The sequence below is a fragment of the Pantherophis guttatus genome, chromosome 2 (genome assembly GCF_059756535.1).
Source record: "Pantherophis guttatus breed Tessera chromosome 2, ASM5975653v1, whole genome shotgun sequence".
Classification (NCBI taxonomy): Eukaryota; Metazoa; Chordata; class Lepidosauria; order Squamata; family Colubridae; genus Pantherophis; species Pantherophis guttatus.
Window position 1 is genome coordinate 280618138 of NC_142064.1, and position 15712 is coordinate 280633849.

A 15712-nucleotide genomic window follows, 5' to 3' on the forward strand; every position below is an offset into this window, starting at 1 on the left:
TGAAGTTCACAGGTTGTAAAAGGGCCACAGTTGTCCACCCCTGGTCTAGGACGAACTGTCCCATGTGCCCAAACACCCGACACGAACTGTACTTCAACCAATGGGCTGCGGCGAAGGGACTGAGGACCCAGACTGTCAGACAATAGGCTGACTCTGAAAACTGCTTAGAGAGGGCTATAAAGCACCGTGAAGTGATATACAGGTAATCCTCAATTTACAACAGTTCATTTCGTGACCGTTCGACGTTACATTACTGAAAAAAGTGACATGACCATTTTCCACCCTTGCAACATCGCACCATCCCTGTCGTCACATGATCAAAATCTGGAAACTTGGCAACTGACTCATATTTAGGACGGTTGCAGTGTCCTGGAATGATATGATCCCCCCCCCCCTTTTTTTTAACTTGATTTATATGCCGCCCTTCTCCGGAGGCTCAGGGCAGCTTACAATGCGTTAAGCAATAGCCTTCATTCTTTTGTATATTTATACAAAGTCAGCTTATTGCCCCCACAACTGGGTCCTCAATTTACCTACCTTAGAAAGGATGGAAGGCTGAGTCAACCTTGAGCCTTGGCGAGATTCGAACCTGCAGTAATTGCAGGCAGCTGGTCTTAATAACCAGCTTAATAACAGGGTGCCTTAGACCACTGTACTACCAAGGCTCCTTTTGCAGCCTTCTGACCAGCAAAGTCAATGGGGATGCCGGATTCACTTAACAACCGGGTTACTAACTTAACAGCTGCAGTGACTCATTTAACAACTGTGGCAAGGTGAAATGGGGCAAAATTCATTTAACAGCTCTCTTGCTTAGCAATATAAATTCTGGGCTCAGTTGCGGTGGTAAGGAGAGGACTACGCTCACACAGAGTGGGCCTCCTCAGGGTGCCGTCTGCCAGACAATGTCGGCTGGCGACCCCCAGGGGGAGAGCCTTCTCTGTGGCGGCGCCCACCCTCTGGAACAACCTCCCCCCCAGAAATACGTACAATAACAGACCTCCGGATTTTTCGTCGGGCCCTGAAAACCCATTTATTTCAGCTAGCTGGGCTGGCTTGAGTTAAATTTTAAACCGATTTTAAATTGGAATTTTTAATTACGGTCAGAATATTTAATTATTTGAAACAGTTTTTAGATTTCGTATGTCTTGTTTTTACTCTGGCTGTTCACCGCCCTGAGTCCTATATTGGAGAAGGGCGGTATAGAAATTTAAACAAACAAATAAATAAATTGTTGCAATATTTTCAGGATCAGACTCAATAATATTAGTAAGAGTTAAAGGTTTAAATATAATTCCTTTTATTTACAATAGGCATTCTATATTCACTGAATATTCACAGATAGAAGCGAGGAAAAGGGTGTAGGTGGCTCCTTATATATACAATGGGTGGAGCTATAAGTGGGAGTGGTGAATTATGAATACATTAAGAAGTGAAGAATAAGTTAACCCCTGATACCCCGTTCATATATTATTTACACATTAGAGAATAAGGCATTTACATCTGACAAATCCCCCTCTAAATGCCGATTCGTTATACAACACCAATTACACTCAGATTCAGGACAATACAATACATACAACTTAGAAGTTAAATATTTGTGTTGCTTAGAAGGTAAAGGCTTTGTCAATATGTCAGCTAACTGTTCTGAGGTATCACAATGCACTGCTTTAATAAATCCATCTTGAGACAATTGTCTCACATGTTTAAATTTTATATCTATATGTCTGGACCTTTGTCCAATGGCATCGGATCTAGATATTTCAATGGCTGCTTTATTATCTTCATGCATAACAAAAGGCAAAGCAGGTTTTTTCCAAACATCTGAAATTAAATCATTAAACCATACAAGGTTATTTGCAGCTTTGGATAAACAAACAAATAGATAAATAGTTGTATAACTTGCTATTGGCCATGTTCAGGGAGCGGCGCCCAGGGGCGCTCGGTTGAAGGGCGTAGAAAAGTGAATCCCCCCCCCCTCCTTCGCCGAGTCAGGGAAGAGCGCGGGCGTCGAAGCCCCGCCTCTGGGGAGGAAGGTCCTGTAAGGGAGGGAAGGGCTAAGCTGCGGACATCCCATCAAAGGGGTTGGAGGGCGCTACGGTTGGGAATGGGGGGCTCCGGGCGGACCCTATGAGAAGACGCAGGCCGGAGGGGGCGCAAGGGTCGGGATCAGGCAGGCGATGGCGGCGCTGGGCATCACCCCGGAGCAACTGGCGAGCAGCCTGGCCGAAACGGAGGAGCTGCTGGCGGCGCGCGTCTCCGAGCCGGTCCAGGCCCGCTGGCGCTGGGCGGTGAAGCTGGACGAGCCGCCGGACCTGGATCGCTTCTGCGGGCAGCTGAGCCAAGCCCGTCGCGGACGGGAGACTCTGCTTGCCCGGAACGCGGTGCTATCGGAGGCCGAGCAGGAGCGGCTGCAGGGGCTGTTGCGGCTGGAGATGGCTCTCTTGCGCGGCATCCAAGCGCTGGCCGAGGGCGCGGGGCCGGCCCCGGTTACGACGGGACGGAGGCGCGGGAGGAAGCCGGGCGTGGCGGCGCTGCGGGCGGCTCTGCTGGGGCTGAAGGCGGAGCTGGAGGCAGAGGAAGGACCGGGCCTGCCCGGGGACGCCGCGCTCGCTCTGCGGCTCGCCCTGGAGGCGCTGCTGGAAAAGCGGCCGCGGGAGGCTGTCCGAGCGCTGCTGCGGGTGGAAGGGCGCGCCCGGCCAAAGAGTCTCCTGGCTCTGATCCAAGCCCTGCAGGAGGAAGGTTGGGCCGAGCTGCCCCTGCAGGAGCTGCGCCCGCTGCTGGAGAAGGCGCTGCGCCTGGTGCGCAAGGAGCGGAGCTGGCCGGCTGCTGATCTGGAGAGGACTGTGTGGGCAGGCCCGCTGCTGGAGGAGGAGGAGGAGGAGGAGGATGCTCCCAATGGGACCTTATCAGAAGTCTCCTTGGAGGGGTCAGGACTGGGGCACAGGTCCTCCCAAGAGGTCCCTGCAGAGAGCTCCCCAAAAGACCCCTATCAGGATCATCTTATGCCAGGAAAGATCCTTCCAAACGAGGCGCCGTGTGGAATTCAGGTGGAGATGGACGCTCCCTCTTTGAAAGATGCTCCGGGGAGGAAAGCGGATGACCTTCGGATTGTTCTCCGGGAAACGACCAGCAGGAAGACGAGCGCGCTGCCACCCGGCTTGTGGGACCAGGGCCCCCGGAAGATGTGCAGCCACCTCCACCAGCTTTGCCGACAGTGGCTTCAACCCGAAAAGAACACAAAGGGGCAGATGCTGGACCTGGTGATCCTGGAGCAATTCCTGGCTATCCTGCCTTCAGAGATGGAGAGCTGGGTCCGGGAGTGCGGAGCAGAGACCAGTTCTCAGGCGGTGGCCCTGGCTGAAGCTTTCCTCCTGAGCCAGATGGAGGAAAAGAAGGAGAAGGCAGAAGTTCAGGTGAGAGACCTTCAGCTGGCAAGCTTAAAGCGGGACGTGAAAGAAGAACCATATGTTGAGGTTCTTGCAGTTTTCCTTAATAGTGTTTTGAAGGCGCTATGGAAAGATGTTTAAGGCAGATTGTTCCATTGAGCAGACAGTGAGAATCTCCTTCTCCTACTTGCACTTCTTTGCTTTTCCAGGCCCTTCATTTCCAGAGGCCTGACTTGAAGTCCATCTCTGTGAACCCCGAGGAAAGGAGGGATCTTCCACATCCTTCCCAGGAGCTGGTCTTCAGTGGGATCTTCCATGAAGATCAAAGTCAAGACACCTCCTGCGGTAAGAGAACGATACTTGGGGAGAAAGCTGTTGTATCTTGTTATTTTTGGATCTCCTTTGCATCCCTATGTTAGTAATGATGTTTCTCAAAATTCTGCTTGTGTCACTTTTACTCACAGAGAATGGAAAGTCCTCATTCATAGGTTCCTCTCCTTTTTCTGATGGGGTTGAAAAAACAGTTGAACCTCCAACTCAGGTATATTTATTTTATTTTTATTTACTGGATTTGTGTGCTGCCCACTTCATCTAGAGGTAGGAGGAGAAATGTCAGGGAAGATAGATTACAGGTAGTCCTCAACTTACGACCACAATTGAGCCCAAAATTTATGTTGCTAAATGAAACATTTGTTAACTGAGTTGGCCCCATTTTATGACTTTTTTTGGTCACAGCTGTTGAAACGTTACATTTGCTAAGTTAGTAACATGGTTGTTAAGTGAATCTGCATTCCCCATTGAGTTTGCTTGTTGGAAAATTGCAAAAGCTGATCACATGACCCTGGAACACTGCAATCATCATAAATATGTATCTGTTGCCAAATGTCTGAATTTTGATCATGTGACTACGGGGATGCTGCAACAATCATAAGTGTGAAAGACGGTCATAAGTCAGGTTTTTTCAGTGCCGTTGTAACTTTGAACGGTCACTAAATGAACTGTTGTAAGTCAAGGACTATCTGTATATGCGGTCTCTTATTATGGGCTCAGTATATAATACTGTATATTGTTTGTAGCAATATAAAATGGGGGTTCAGCTTCAGTAATGCTAAGTTCAGCTTTCCTCTCAAAACTATTTTGGATCTGACAAGCCAAAATTGGATTGAGTGTCATCCAAATAATGAATCTAATCTTTTATATCAAATCTATCCAAATATCCAATCTAATCTTTTAATGAGCTCTCTGCACACCCTTGGAAAAGTGTATGTGTATTGGGGGGGGGCGCAGGATTGATTCCCCACAAAACCCTCAGTCCATTGGCTAACATTAGAGAAGATCCCAGTACGCATGCTTCTGCAACTGGCAGGCAAGACGCGAACCAGTGATAAGCCTATCTGTGAATTAATCAGAAAGATACTTTGGTTAATTCACAGAAGGGCCATTTCCAACCAACATTTCTGCGAGACCAATAAATGACACTATTTAATTGTAGCTTGCAGCCTTTTGTTACATTGAACCACTTGGGCTGATATAAAAGGAGATAGGTGTTCCCTTAAACAACATTACTATTGTAATGCTCTCTACATGGGGCTCCCCTTGAGGAGCACGCGGAGGCTCCAACTGGCGCAGAGTGCGGCCGCGCGGGTGGTTATGGGAGCAACATGGCGCTCCCGTGTAACACCTCTCCTGCGCGAGTTGCACTGGCTCCCGGTGGTCTTCTGTGTGCGCTTCAAGGTTTTGGTTACCACCTTTAAAGCGCTCCATGGCTTAGGACCTGGTTATTTACGGGACCGCCTACTACCACAAATAGCCTCCCACCGGCTGGTACGCTCTCATAGAGAGGGTCTCCTCCGGGTGCCGTCAGCCAAGCAGTGTCGACTGGCGGCTTCCAGGGGGAGGGCCTTCTCTGTGGGGGCACCCACTATCTGGAACGAGCTCCCCCCGGAGATACGGAGGATCCCGGATCTGCGCACCTTCCGCCGTGCTCTTAAGACCCTCTTATTCCAGCAAGCCGGCCTGGCCTAATTTTTCTCCCCTTTCTTTTAAATTTTAAATTGAAATTTTAATTTGTTTTAAATTTATTGGGATTTTAATTGTCGTGGGCCAATATTATTTAATTTGGTTTTAAATTGTTTTTAACTTTTGTATTTCTGTATTTTATCTTGTGCCTGTTCACCACCCTGAGTCCTTCGGGAGTAGGGCGGTATACAAATTTAATAAAACTCAAAACTCAAACTCAAACTGGGACCTTTGTTATATAGTACTTTATAGGTCACAATAATTGTTCAATTTATTACCCCCCTAAGGCCAGATAAAGGGACGCGGTGGCTCAGTGGCTAAGACGCTGAGCTTGTCGATCAAAAGGTTGGCAGTTCAGCGGTTCGAATCCCTCGTGCTGCGTAACGGGGTGAGTTACTTGTCTCAGCTTCTGCCAACCTAGCAGTTCGAAAGCACGTAAAAAATAGGGACCACCGTTGGTGGGAAGGTAACAGTGTTCCATGTGCCTTTGGCGTTTAGTCATGCCGGCCACATGACCACGGAGACGTCTTCGGACAGCGCTGGCTCTTCAGCTTTGAAACGGAGATGAGCCCTAGAGTCAGGAACAACTAGCACATATGTGCGAGAGGAACCTTTACCTTTAAGGCCAGATAAAGCAGTACTGAATCATACCAGGAACCAGTTCTGCATTTTGAACTAGTTAAATGGTCTTGAAGGACAGCCCCAAGTGCACGAATGACTGAAGGTCCTTCTGATCTAGGAAAGGATGCAAATGGCACACGAGTTGAAGTTTTTACAAAGTCCTTTCTGGTCATTGAGAAGTCACCTCAGGTTGTGCAGCAACCTTGAAAGGAGATGTGTCACTCTATCCAAGATCAGAGATGAAATATCTCCAGATCTGAGTGGATGCGGATCTAAACAGATCTAGATAATCTGTTTCCTCAGACAATGTGCTTCGTCCACAAATGTTATTACTTCGGTCAAATGCTTGCAAACTCTGGGGGGTTTTTTCATCAGGTTTTTAACCCTGCAGCGCATGTCCCAAAGATGGTTTTTCAAAAGGCGACTGGACTTTTTTTTTTTTTCCTTGAAGACATTTCACTTATCATCCAAGAAGCTTCTTCAGCTCAGTTCTTCACCCAACTTCTTGGATCAGAAAAGTCTTCCAAGGGGGAAAAAAACCCCCTCCAGCTGCCTTTTGGGACAACAATGATCTGGATGACTGCGAATATCCATAGACATCCTGCAGAGTATGCCTTTTTAATCCATTGTAAGTCTTTGGGGATTCTAGAAAGCAAAAAGGGAGAATTCATGATATTTTGGGGAGACTGTAAGATAATAACTGCATCTATGAGAACAAATGCCTGGTTTTTAAGTGAATTGCAATTAACATAAGTGTGAACCCATTGTTGGTTATGGGAGTGGTTTTGTCAAAAACTGAAAAAAGTGCTGGTTTTTGGTAAAACTATCATAAACCATGGTCACATGACTGCTGGATGCTACAAATGGCAGTAAATGCAGCCATGTTGCTGTGGGCTTGAAATATGGTCATGTGACCATGTGATGGGAGGGGTGTATCAGAACTTTAAAAGCGGGTCATAGGTCCCCTTTTTCAGGCAGATTGTAACTTAGGTTGTAAATCAAGGCTTACCTGTAAATATCTCCAGATTTGGATGATTACAAACTGAAGCTTGACTGAAACGGATCCAAAGACTCCTCAGATAATCTACTTCATCCACAAATCTTACTTCAGTCAAACGCAGTGAACTCTGACAAGCTTTTTCACATCAGATTTTTACCCCTGCAGAATGTGTCTATTTAACTCACTGCAAATCTTTTTTGCTTTGGGATTCTCGAATCAAATGGAGATAATTTTGCAAATAAAATTTGGTTGCTCATAGGGATATGCCTATTTGCAGGTTCTTGTCTCTTTAGAGGAGGTGGCTGTGTGTTTCTCTGAGGAGGAATGGTCTCGGCTAGATCCTGTTCAGAAAGATCTGCACAGAGAAGTCATGCTGGAGAACTCCAAAAATGTGGCCTTTTTGGGTAAGGCCCCCTGCCCTGCCCCCAGATGCTTAGAAGAAATACTTTATGACTAAATAGAGCCAGTTATTTTTTTTTCTTTTTTAAAAGTTCATAAAATGACCTTACCTGGCTAGGAAAAGGAAGAGAGCTGTCATCTTAACAATTAAAAAAATCATTTAATGACACTAGATGTAACTCTTGTTACTATGTTGACTCCTATGTCTGTATCCCAAATTCCTCCCTCTTTTCACTATATACTTTTCTTTTCCCAGTTAATAGCAAGTATTTCAAGTTAAGCAAAAAAATTAGATGTAGTTAGCACAACTCCTTGCTCCCATTCTCCTACTTCTCCGGTAAATATTACAAGCTTCTCCTCCCTGATTCCTCACTTTCTTAAACTGAATTCCAGCTTACTCCAGTGAGTAAGTAAGATTAATTTATTGAGTAAAATGTATAACAGTGTAAATGTGGCCCTTTATTTAAATAAATGGATTTTGTGATGAGTTTAAGAAACTCATAAAATAAGCCTTCAGATTCGGGTTAATGTCCAGGTTCCAAGTAACACCCCCAACAAAAGAAAACTCTGAGGCTTGAGTTTCCTCAAAGTTCCATGTTATTAGAGATGTCATATTGGCACATCGGGGAAAACCCAAATCTGAAAGCTTCCAGGTTTTCCCCACCCAAAGGAAAGTCCAAGCACCCACATGTTCATCACATAGTCCAATCAAAGCACTGTCCCAACTGGAGATGCCTCCCAGTTCCAACTGTCCAGGTGCAGGGCAAGATGTCCTTGACTCTGAGAAAAGAATGTTATTATGACTATATATCACACTTGCGCCATACAATCCCCTCTCCCAGTTTCCCACAATAGTAAATGTGTCAGGCCTGAAGATTCAATGCAAAAGATGGCTTCTAGGCCTGACAGTAAGAAGTGTTCTATTATTATATTGTGCAGTTTTCTTCATATTACTGTTATAACAACCTGTCACTCAAAGTCCAACTTTTGTAAGGCTTTGATCAGAATATTTAATGTTGGTCAGCAGAACACCTTTCAAAACAGTGGAGAATCCTTGGCAGATTTTCACTAGGAAATTTACACTTACCTCCTATGTGATGAATTCTTAGTTTGCTTCCTCTATCTTGCCTCAATTTTCGTTCATTCTTTTTCTCTTAAGGAAATAATGTTCAGGAGAACAAGGAAGCCTTCCAAATGTTCAGCGATGAAGAGAGAAGAAAGGAGTTTTCATACCCAATGGAAACAACAGAAAACGAAAGAAATCTGTCAAACAATGGAAGTAAGAGGAGCTCAACTTTCCCATCCATTGAAATTCAAGACTTTCTACCCAAAGGAGATCAGAGAGAAAATTTAAAAGTGGAAAATGTGGAAACATTTGAAGAGAGCTTAGATTTATATGAACATTACACAATTCACATTAAAGAAGAGGATCTTGGCCAAGAGGTTGAAAAAAGCTGCAATTGGACCTCTGGCATTTCTTTATGTGGAGAAGCCAAAATGAGAAATAAAGCATATAAAGGTACAGAGAATGGAAAGCATTTAAGTGGTAGCAGTTCTCTTGTTCCCAGTGAAAGGACTGACTTGGAGGAAAAACCGTATAAATGCATGGAATGTGGAAAGAGTTTCAGCCAGCGTGGTAATCTCAATTCCCATAAAAAAATCCACACAGAGGAGAAACCTTATAAATGTGATGAGTGTGGAAAGAGCTTTACCCAGAAGGTCAATCTTAATTCCCATAAAATGATTCACACAGGGGAGAAACCGTATAAATGTGAAGAGTGTGGAAAGAGTTTTACCCAAAATATTCAATTGACTTCACATCAGAGAATCCATACAGGGGAAAAGCCATATACGTGCATGGAGTGTGGGAAAAGCTTCAGGTGGAGCACTCAGTTTACTTCCCATCAAAGGATCCACACAGGAGAGAGACCATATAAATGCATGGAGTGTGGGAAGACTTTCAGTGAAAGCAGTTCCCTTACTTTCCACAAGAGGATCCATACAGGGGAGAAACCATATAACTGCATGGAATGTGGAAAGAGCTTCAGCATGAGCAGTTCACTTACCTACCATAAAAGGATCCACACAGGGGAAAAGCCATATAAGTGCTTGGAGTGTGGAAAGAGCTTTACACAGAACATTCAACTTACTTCTCATAAAATGATCCATACAGGGGAGAAGCCATACAAATGCACTGAGTGTGGCAAAAGCTTCAATACAACCAGCAACCTTGCTTGTCACAAAAGAATCCACACTGGGGAGAAACCCTACAAATGTATGGAGTGTGGAAAGAGTTTCACTCAAAATATTCAACTCACTTCCCATGTAAGGATTCACACGGGGGAGAAACCATATGAATGTAAAGAATGTGGAAAGAGCTTTACTCAAAAGATTCAACTTACCTCTCATAAAAGGGTCCACACAGGGGAGAAACCATATAAGTGCAGGAAATGTGGAAAGAGCTTCCGTAATAATGGGTCCCTTACTCTTCATGAAAGGATCCACACTGGAGAGAAACCGTATACGTGCATGGAGTGTGGAAAGAGCTTCAGCCGGGGCAGTCATTTTGCTTCCCATAAAACAATCCACACAGGAGAAAAGCCACATAAATGCCTCGAGTGTGGAAAAAGTTTCCGTGAAAACACTTCTCTTACTATTCATAAAAGGATCCACACTGGGGAGAAGCCATATAAATGCTTGGAATGTGGAAAGAGGTTCCGTGAAAATGGGTCATTTACCTCCCATAAAAGAATCCACACAGGGGAGAGGCCATATAAATGCATGGAGTGTGGAAAGAGCTTCACGACAAGCAGTAATCTTACATCCCATATGAGGATCCATTTAGGTATGAATGTATATTTTTAGATAAGAATATTATTTACTTGGCTCCTGTGTATATAATGTATATTCCTGAGAAGGTACTTTTCTCACGATGAAATCCTAATTGAAAACTCTGTGGGTGTCCAAAATATACGGTCAAAAAAGTACAATCAAAACTGCTTGTTTCTTTTGTAAGTCGCACACACAATGCACACACAAAAAAGGCAGAGCTTGTATCACAGAGTTATGGGTGCCCTGTTTTTTAAAGTTTTGTCATTTTACAGTTCCAGCCACGTGGCATATCAATAAGAGAAAATCCTTTTTTCAGAAATTTTGGGTTGAAAATGCTTGGAACGTCCAGCTTTCCTTCAAAAACCACTAGAACCACCATCTTTGGATAAATTTGAAATTGTGTGCTATTTAAATTCATTGAAACGGTGTGCTCATACAATTAATCTCATATATTGTATCTTTGTAGTTTGTGTCTTACATTTCTAATGAGTTTTTTTCTTTTTGTTCCAAGTAAGAGACATGCAGGAGAATGAGAACAAAAAGAAGTCAAGCGTGTTGACATCGCGAATAATGAAACATGAAATGAGAGAAGAGAGATTTGGAAATCATGGGGAATCAAAATAAAGAAAAAGGGATACCTTTCAAATAACATTGGCAGAAGTTCTTCATGTTTGAAGATATGGCCCAGATGTTGCTACTGATCTGATAAGATCACAGAATAACAAGAAGAGAACTGCCTTTTGCAGTTATTTTTGTGCGGAACAAAAATCAAACAGAAATTAGACTCGGATAGTGGAACTGAGGCTAGAGACAACTAGAATGAACAGATAGCAGGGAACAATTTTAGTCAACAATTTCTTTTTTTATTTTTTGTCCTAAGAATCCACCTGGAGAGAAACCAAATAAATGTTGGAGTGTGGAAAATTCTTCTCTTCAGGAAGAATTTATAGAATTCCGATGTCCTGTATGCATGTGCAAAAGACCTTTCTTTCGAGCAGTCAGCAGGGCCATTTCTGCCTTTCTGTAGTGTGATGAGAGCCAGAACAAAAACTACATGTTAAAATAACATTAAAATAGTTAAAGACACTTGTTGGGATTAATTTCTGGTCAGGGCTTAATTTTTTCTCATTTTAGTCACATTGGAAAACAAGAGATGTGACAAATAGTGTAAAATAAAATGAATATTTTTTGGAAAACCATTGGAGCCAGCCCTGAAGGTTTCAGAGTAGACATTGGCTTGAATGTGTTTTCTCAAAGAGTGCTCAGCCGCGTTGCTGCTCAAATTGAATAAAAGCCACTGGTTTGTTCAGTATCATCAGCATTTTTATCACACATTTGCAGAAGAGCAGTTTAAAAAGTAATTGCCAAACTCAAAGAACTATTGATAGATGAAAGGAATTGCTTGAAATGAATGGGCTTCCCACAACTGTAACTACTGTACTCTTAATTTTTTATTTTTGGAACTTTACAATATGCCTTTAAAAAAAAAAAGTAATGTTTTATTTGGTTGCTGTTTAATGGGCATTTCCTTTTTTTGTTCTTTGCTACAATATCATCTGTTTTCTTTTTCTTTCACATCCAAAAATTTCTTCAAAGTTGGTTATTTTTTCCTGCATCTTCTGCTTTCTACTCTGAACAATAATGGTAATTGGTTTTTCTCTGAAGTACTTACACTTCATCATGATCTCAAGATACAGAGAAACTTGATATTCTTAAGGATTCTTTAGACTTCACTTGGAGTATTCATGTTTACAGAGGACTATGAGGATCATTTAATCAAAAGTAAAGCTTTGTCTAGGGACACGGTGGCTCAATGGCTAAGACATTGAGCTTGTCGATCAGGTCGGCAGTTCAGCGGTTTGAATCCCTAGTGCCACGTAACAGAGTGACCTCCTGTTACTTGTCCCAGCTTCTGCCAACCTAGCAGTTCGGAAGCACGTAAAAAATGCAAGTAGAAAAATAGGGACCACCTTGGTGGGAAGGTAACAGTGCTCCGTGCACCTTCGGCATTAAGTCATACTGGCCACATGACTACGGAGATGTCTTCAGACAGCAATGGCTCTTCGGCTTAGAAATGGATATGAGCACCGCCCCTAGAGCCGGAAACGACTAGAACGCATGTGCGGGGGACCTTTACCTTAAAGCTTTTTCTTACAAAATTATCCAAGCTCCAAAACCTGTTTTGGCTCATTCTTTGGAGTTCTACCTTTTCTCCTATTGCAGCCTTAATTTCCCATCTCACTGCAATTTCCAAGGTTTTTCTTTCCCCCTTCTGAACCTTTATTTCTTTGAACAAGTTTAGACAAAGTTACTAGGCTTTAAATATGTATATTTTTTTCTTTCATTTCCCCCCGGATTTTACACCAAATGTCATAGCCATCAGTCTTCCATTATATCACATCATTGCTTACTCTCTAATAAAATGTAAGGTACAAGATGTGTTTTTTACTTCCAAATCCTGATAGTATTTAGCTGTTAGCTGTTGTGTGCTCTTTTTAGTGAAAGTAAAGGTTTCCCCTTTCCAGTTGTGTCAGACTCTAGAGGTCTGTGTTCATTTCCATTTGTTAGCCAAAGAAGCCAGCATTGTCGAAGACATTTCCATGGTCTTGTGGCCAGTGTATGCTATATGCTGAGATGCATGGAATGTTGTTACCTTTCCACCAAAGTGGCACCTACTGTATTTATCAACCTCCATTTCCCTGCTTTCAAACTGCTAGGTGGGCAGGAGCTGGGGCAAGTAACAGGAACTCACCCCATCACTAGCGCTGAGGTCTCAAACTCAAGCTTTTTATTAAATCCTTCTTCAGAGGAGCTACATAGATAGTCCTTGACTTACAACAACTGGGACCAGAATTTCTGTCACAGGTCATTACAGTTGTGAAAATATAGACTCTAAAACACTTCCCAAGACTGTTGTAATATTGAACCATCATTAAACAAATTGTCATAGGTCACATCTTTTCCAAAAGAGATTGGGAGTTCATATAGTTTCGTATTTTGTGTACTAGTCAGATCCTCACATTTTTCTTACAAAGGGTCAACTGAAACTTCAGGGACCACATCAGTGCCTCCTGGACAACAGTGCCATTGTTGACCTTTTACAACTACTGCGATGGGCTTTTCATGGGATAGGTTTTGTAAAGTCACATTTTGTACTCAGACAACACTAGAAGAAAAAATGTGTGCAGCCCAAGGAAAGATTTGCCAATCTTCTTTTCTACAGATTTTTTTTTAAAAAAATGATGTTTGTATGATGTGGCCATTTTATTGGAGTAGAATCCTTGACTATTTCACTGAGCAGTTGAAGTTAGGTTTTGGTGGGTTGCAGTGTTTCTGATGACAAGCTAAAAGGTGATATATTTTGGAGATGCCATCATAATCATTAGCCACTCCTACAAGAATGGCACAAAAAAAATTGTAAGAGATGGCATTCTCACAGATTATCAGTGAGGGGAGAAGGCCTGGATGCTGGTTTTTCTGCTAGGCATATACATTCTTCATCCCACTGGAGTCTCTAAGGAGCAACGCTACAATTGTTTTTGAAATTCATTATCTTTGCTGAGTGTGAACCTTCTTTCTAGGAAGTTATTTTGGGCTCTGCTGAGATGCAGGAAAAGAGCAAGAAATGGCAGGAAGCTCTCTAGTTGGGAGCTTTGAACAGCTGCCCCTGAGTATCCCAAGTCTGCATTTTCCCAGGCAATGCTTTCAAAGTATGCAAATCTGAGACTGGGTTCCAGCACCTCCATACATATAAAATAGAAATAATGTCTGGGCCTTCAAGTCACTCTTGACTGCCTAGATAAGCCTCTGCAGTTTTTGCCAGCATTTTCCAGGAATGGTTTGCCATGCCTTGAGAGAGAAGTTGGATAAAAGTCCCCTGATGGGTTCATGCCTAAGGCAGGATTAGACTTTATGGTCCCCTGGTTTCTAGCCTGGTGCCTTTAGTCACTACACTAGTTGCCTCCATAGCAAGATGGGTAATTCTGCTTTGCCCCTAAAAGGGGGCTTCCCTCCTATTTCCATCATCCATTCCAATTCCTACAAGAAAAGCCTCTCCCCTTTCTTTTGCAGGTCACTTGCATTGCACACAGAGTCCACCAGGGGGCTACCTCTATAAATCAAGCCTCTGAATAAAAGCAGTGAAATAGGCATGCATCTGAGCATTCACCTCCTGGAAAGCATATGACACTCCCTTGACTTGTCCAGAGGATGCCCAGGAATGTGTGAAGTCACTGAGACTGTGTGCTCACTTGTGGTAACCTTTGTTATGTGAAGGCAGTGTAGTTGCAGGGAAAGTCTTGCAAGGATGGAGGTTCTGATGTGACTGTGTGGTTGTGAGAAGGAAAACGGGGTTCATATGGAAGAAAAATGGGAATGCAAAAGTTTCCATCAGGTTCTCTGAATTCTGAAAGTGGAAGAACCCAGATCCCTTGTTCCCTGCTGCCCCTTTGCATGCATAGTTCAGGCAAGGGGGAAAGCAGAGCTCCAGACCTCCGGCACTGCCTCTAGGAAAAAGTCCAGAATCCCTAGGAAGCAGGATATTGGGGAACCCTTCATTCCCATTATCTGATTCAGCTGCGGTTTTGTTGGGTGAGGGGTGGGGTTGAAAGGAAAGTCCAATGCTATAAAGAACAATATTGCATAGGAACCTAGAATGTAATCTATGAATCAAGGAAAACGGGATGTGATCAAACATGAGATGGCAAAATTGAACATTGATTATCTTGGGAATCAGTAAACTAAAATGGATGCGAATTAGAAAATTTAGTTCAGATGACCATTATATTGATTACTATGTGAAAAAAAAAGCACACCTTAAACTTAGTAAGAGGGGACAAGGATAAAACAGTATCAGAATATGTAGGAATGACTCACTGAAGATGGAAAAATGGATGAAGAAATTAACATTAAAAGAAGATCTCATACCAAGCATATTTATGCCCACTTTATGTTACCAGTGCCAAACATGGACACTTGAAATAAAACATCAATGAAAGTTAGTCACCATGGAAATGAAATGTTTGAGGAAAGCTGCCAGAGTGACCAGAAGGGATAAAATAAAAAATGAGATTATAAAAGAAAGACTTGGAATAGAACCAATCTTAAACTATATATAAAAACAGCAAGTTAAGTGGTTTGCTCACCTGGAGAGAAAGTCTTGGGATTCTATACCATACAAGGCATATACAAAAAGAGAAGGCCAAGGAACACGAGGTGGATGCAGAAGATGGAGAGACAGTATCAAAGACATGCTAAAACAGTATCAGATAACAATGGTTGAGGCCACCAGAAGTGCAAGAAGCAGAACTTTGTATCTCAGTAGATTTGAGGGGAGTTTTTCATTTGCTTAGAAATGTATAAGTAACCAAATGCAGATCTGCAATACCATGTCTAAAACGGAGGAGAGATAAGTTTGCAACATTAAAAACATTGGTGGAGTTTCCGTCATAGGATC

At 43.1% G+C, this 15712-nt stretch overlaps 1 protein-coding gene across 1 annotated transcript in view; it reads left to right on the forward strand.

Moving 5' to 3' along the window:
* Positions 1 to 11343, forward strand: part of LOC117668122 (uncharacterized) — a 43330-nt gene extending 31987 nt beyond the window's left edge. Inside the window, exons 6-11 of the mRNA XM_087885356.1 lie at positions 2044 to 3413; positions 3596 to 3731; positions 3851 to 3927; positions 7304 to 7430; positions 8585 to 10270; positions 10769 to 11343. Coding sequence (XP_087741482.1) covers positions 2044 to 3413; positions 3596 to 3731; positions 3851 to 3927; positions 7304 to 7430; positions 8585 to 10270; positions 10769 to 10881 — 3509 coding nt within the window. The 3' untranslated portion in view covers positions 10882 to 11343. The remainder of the gene's footprint in view (positions 1 to 2043; positions 3414 to 3595; positions 3732 to 3850; positions 3928 to 7303; positions 7431 to 8584; positions 10271 to 10768) is intronic.
* The last annotated feature ends 4369 nt before the right edge of the window (positions 11344 to 15712 follow it).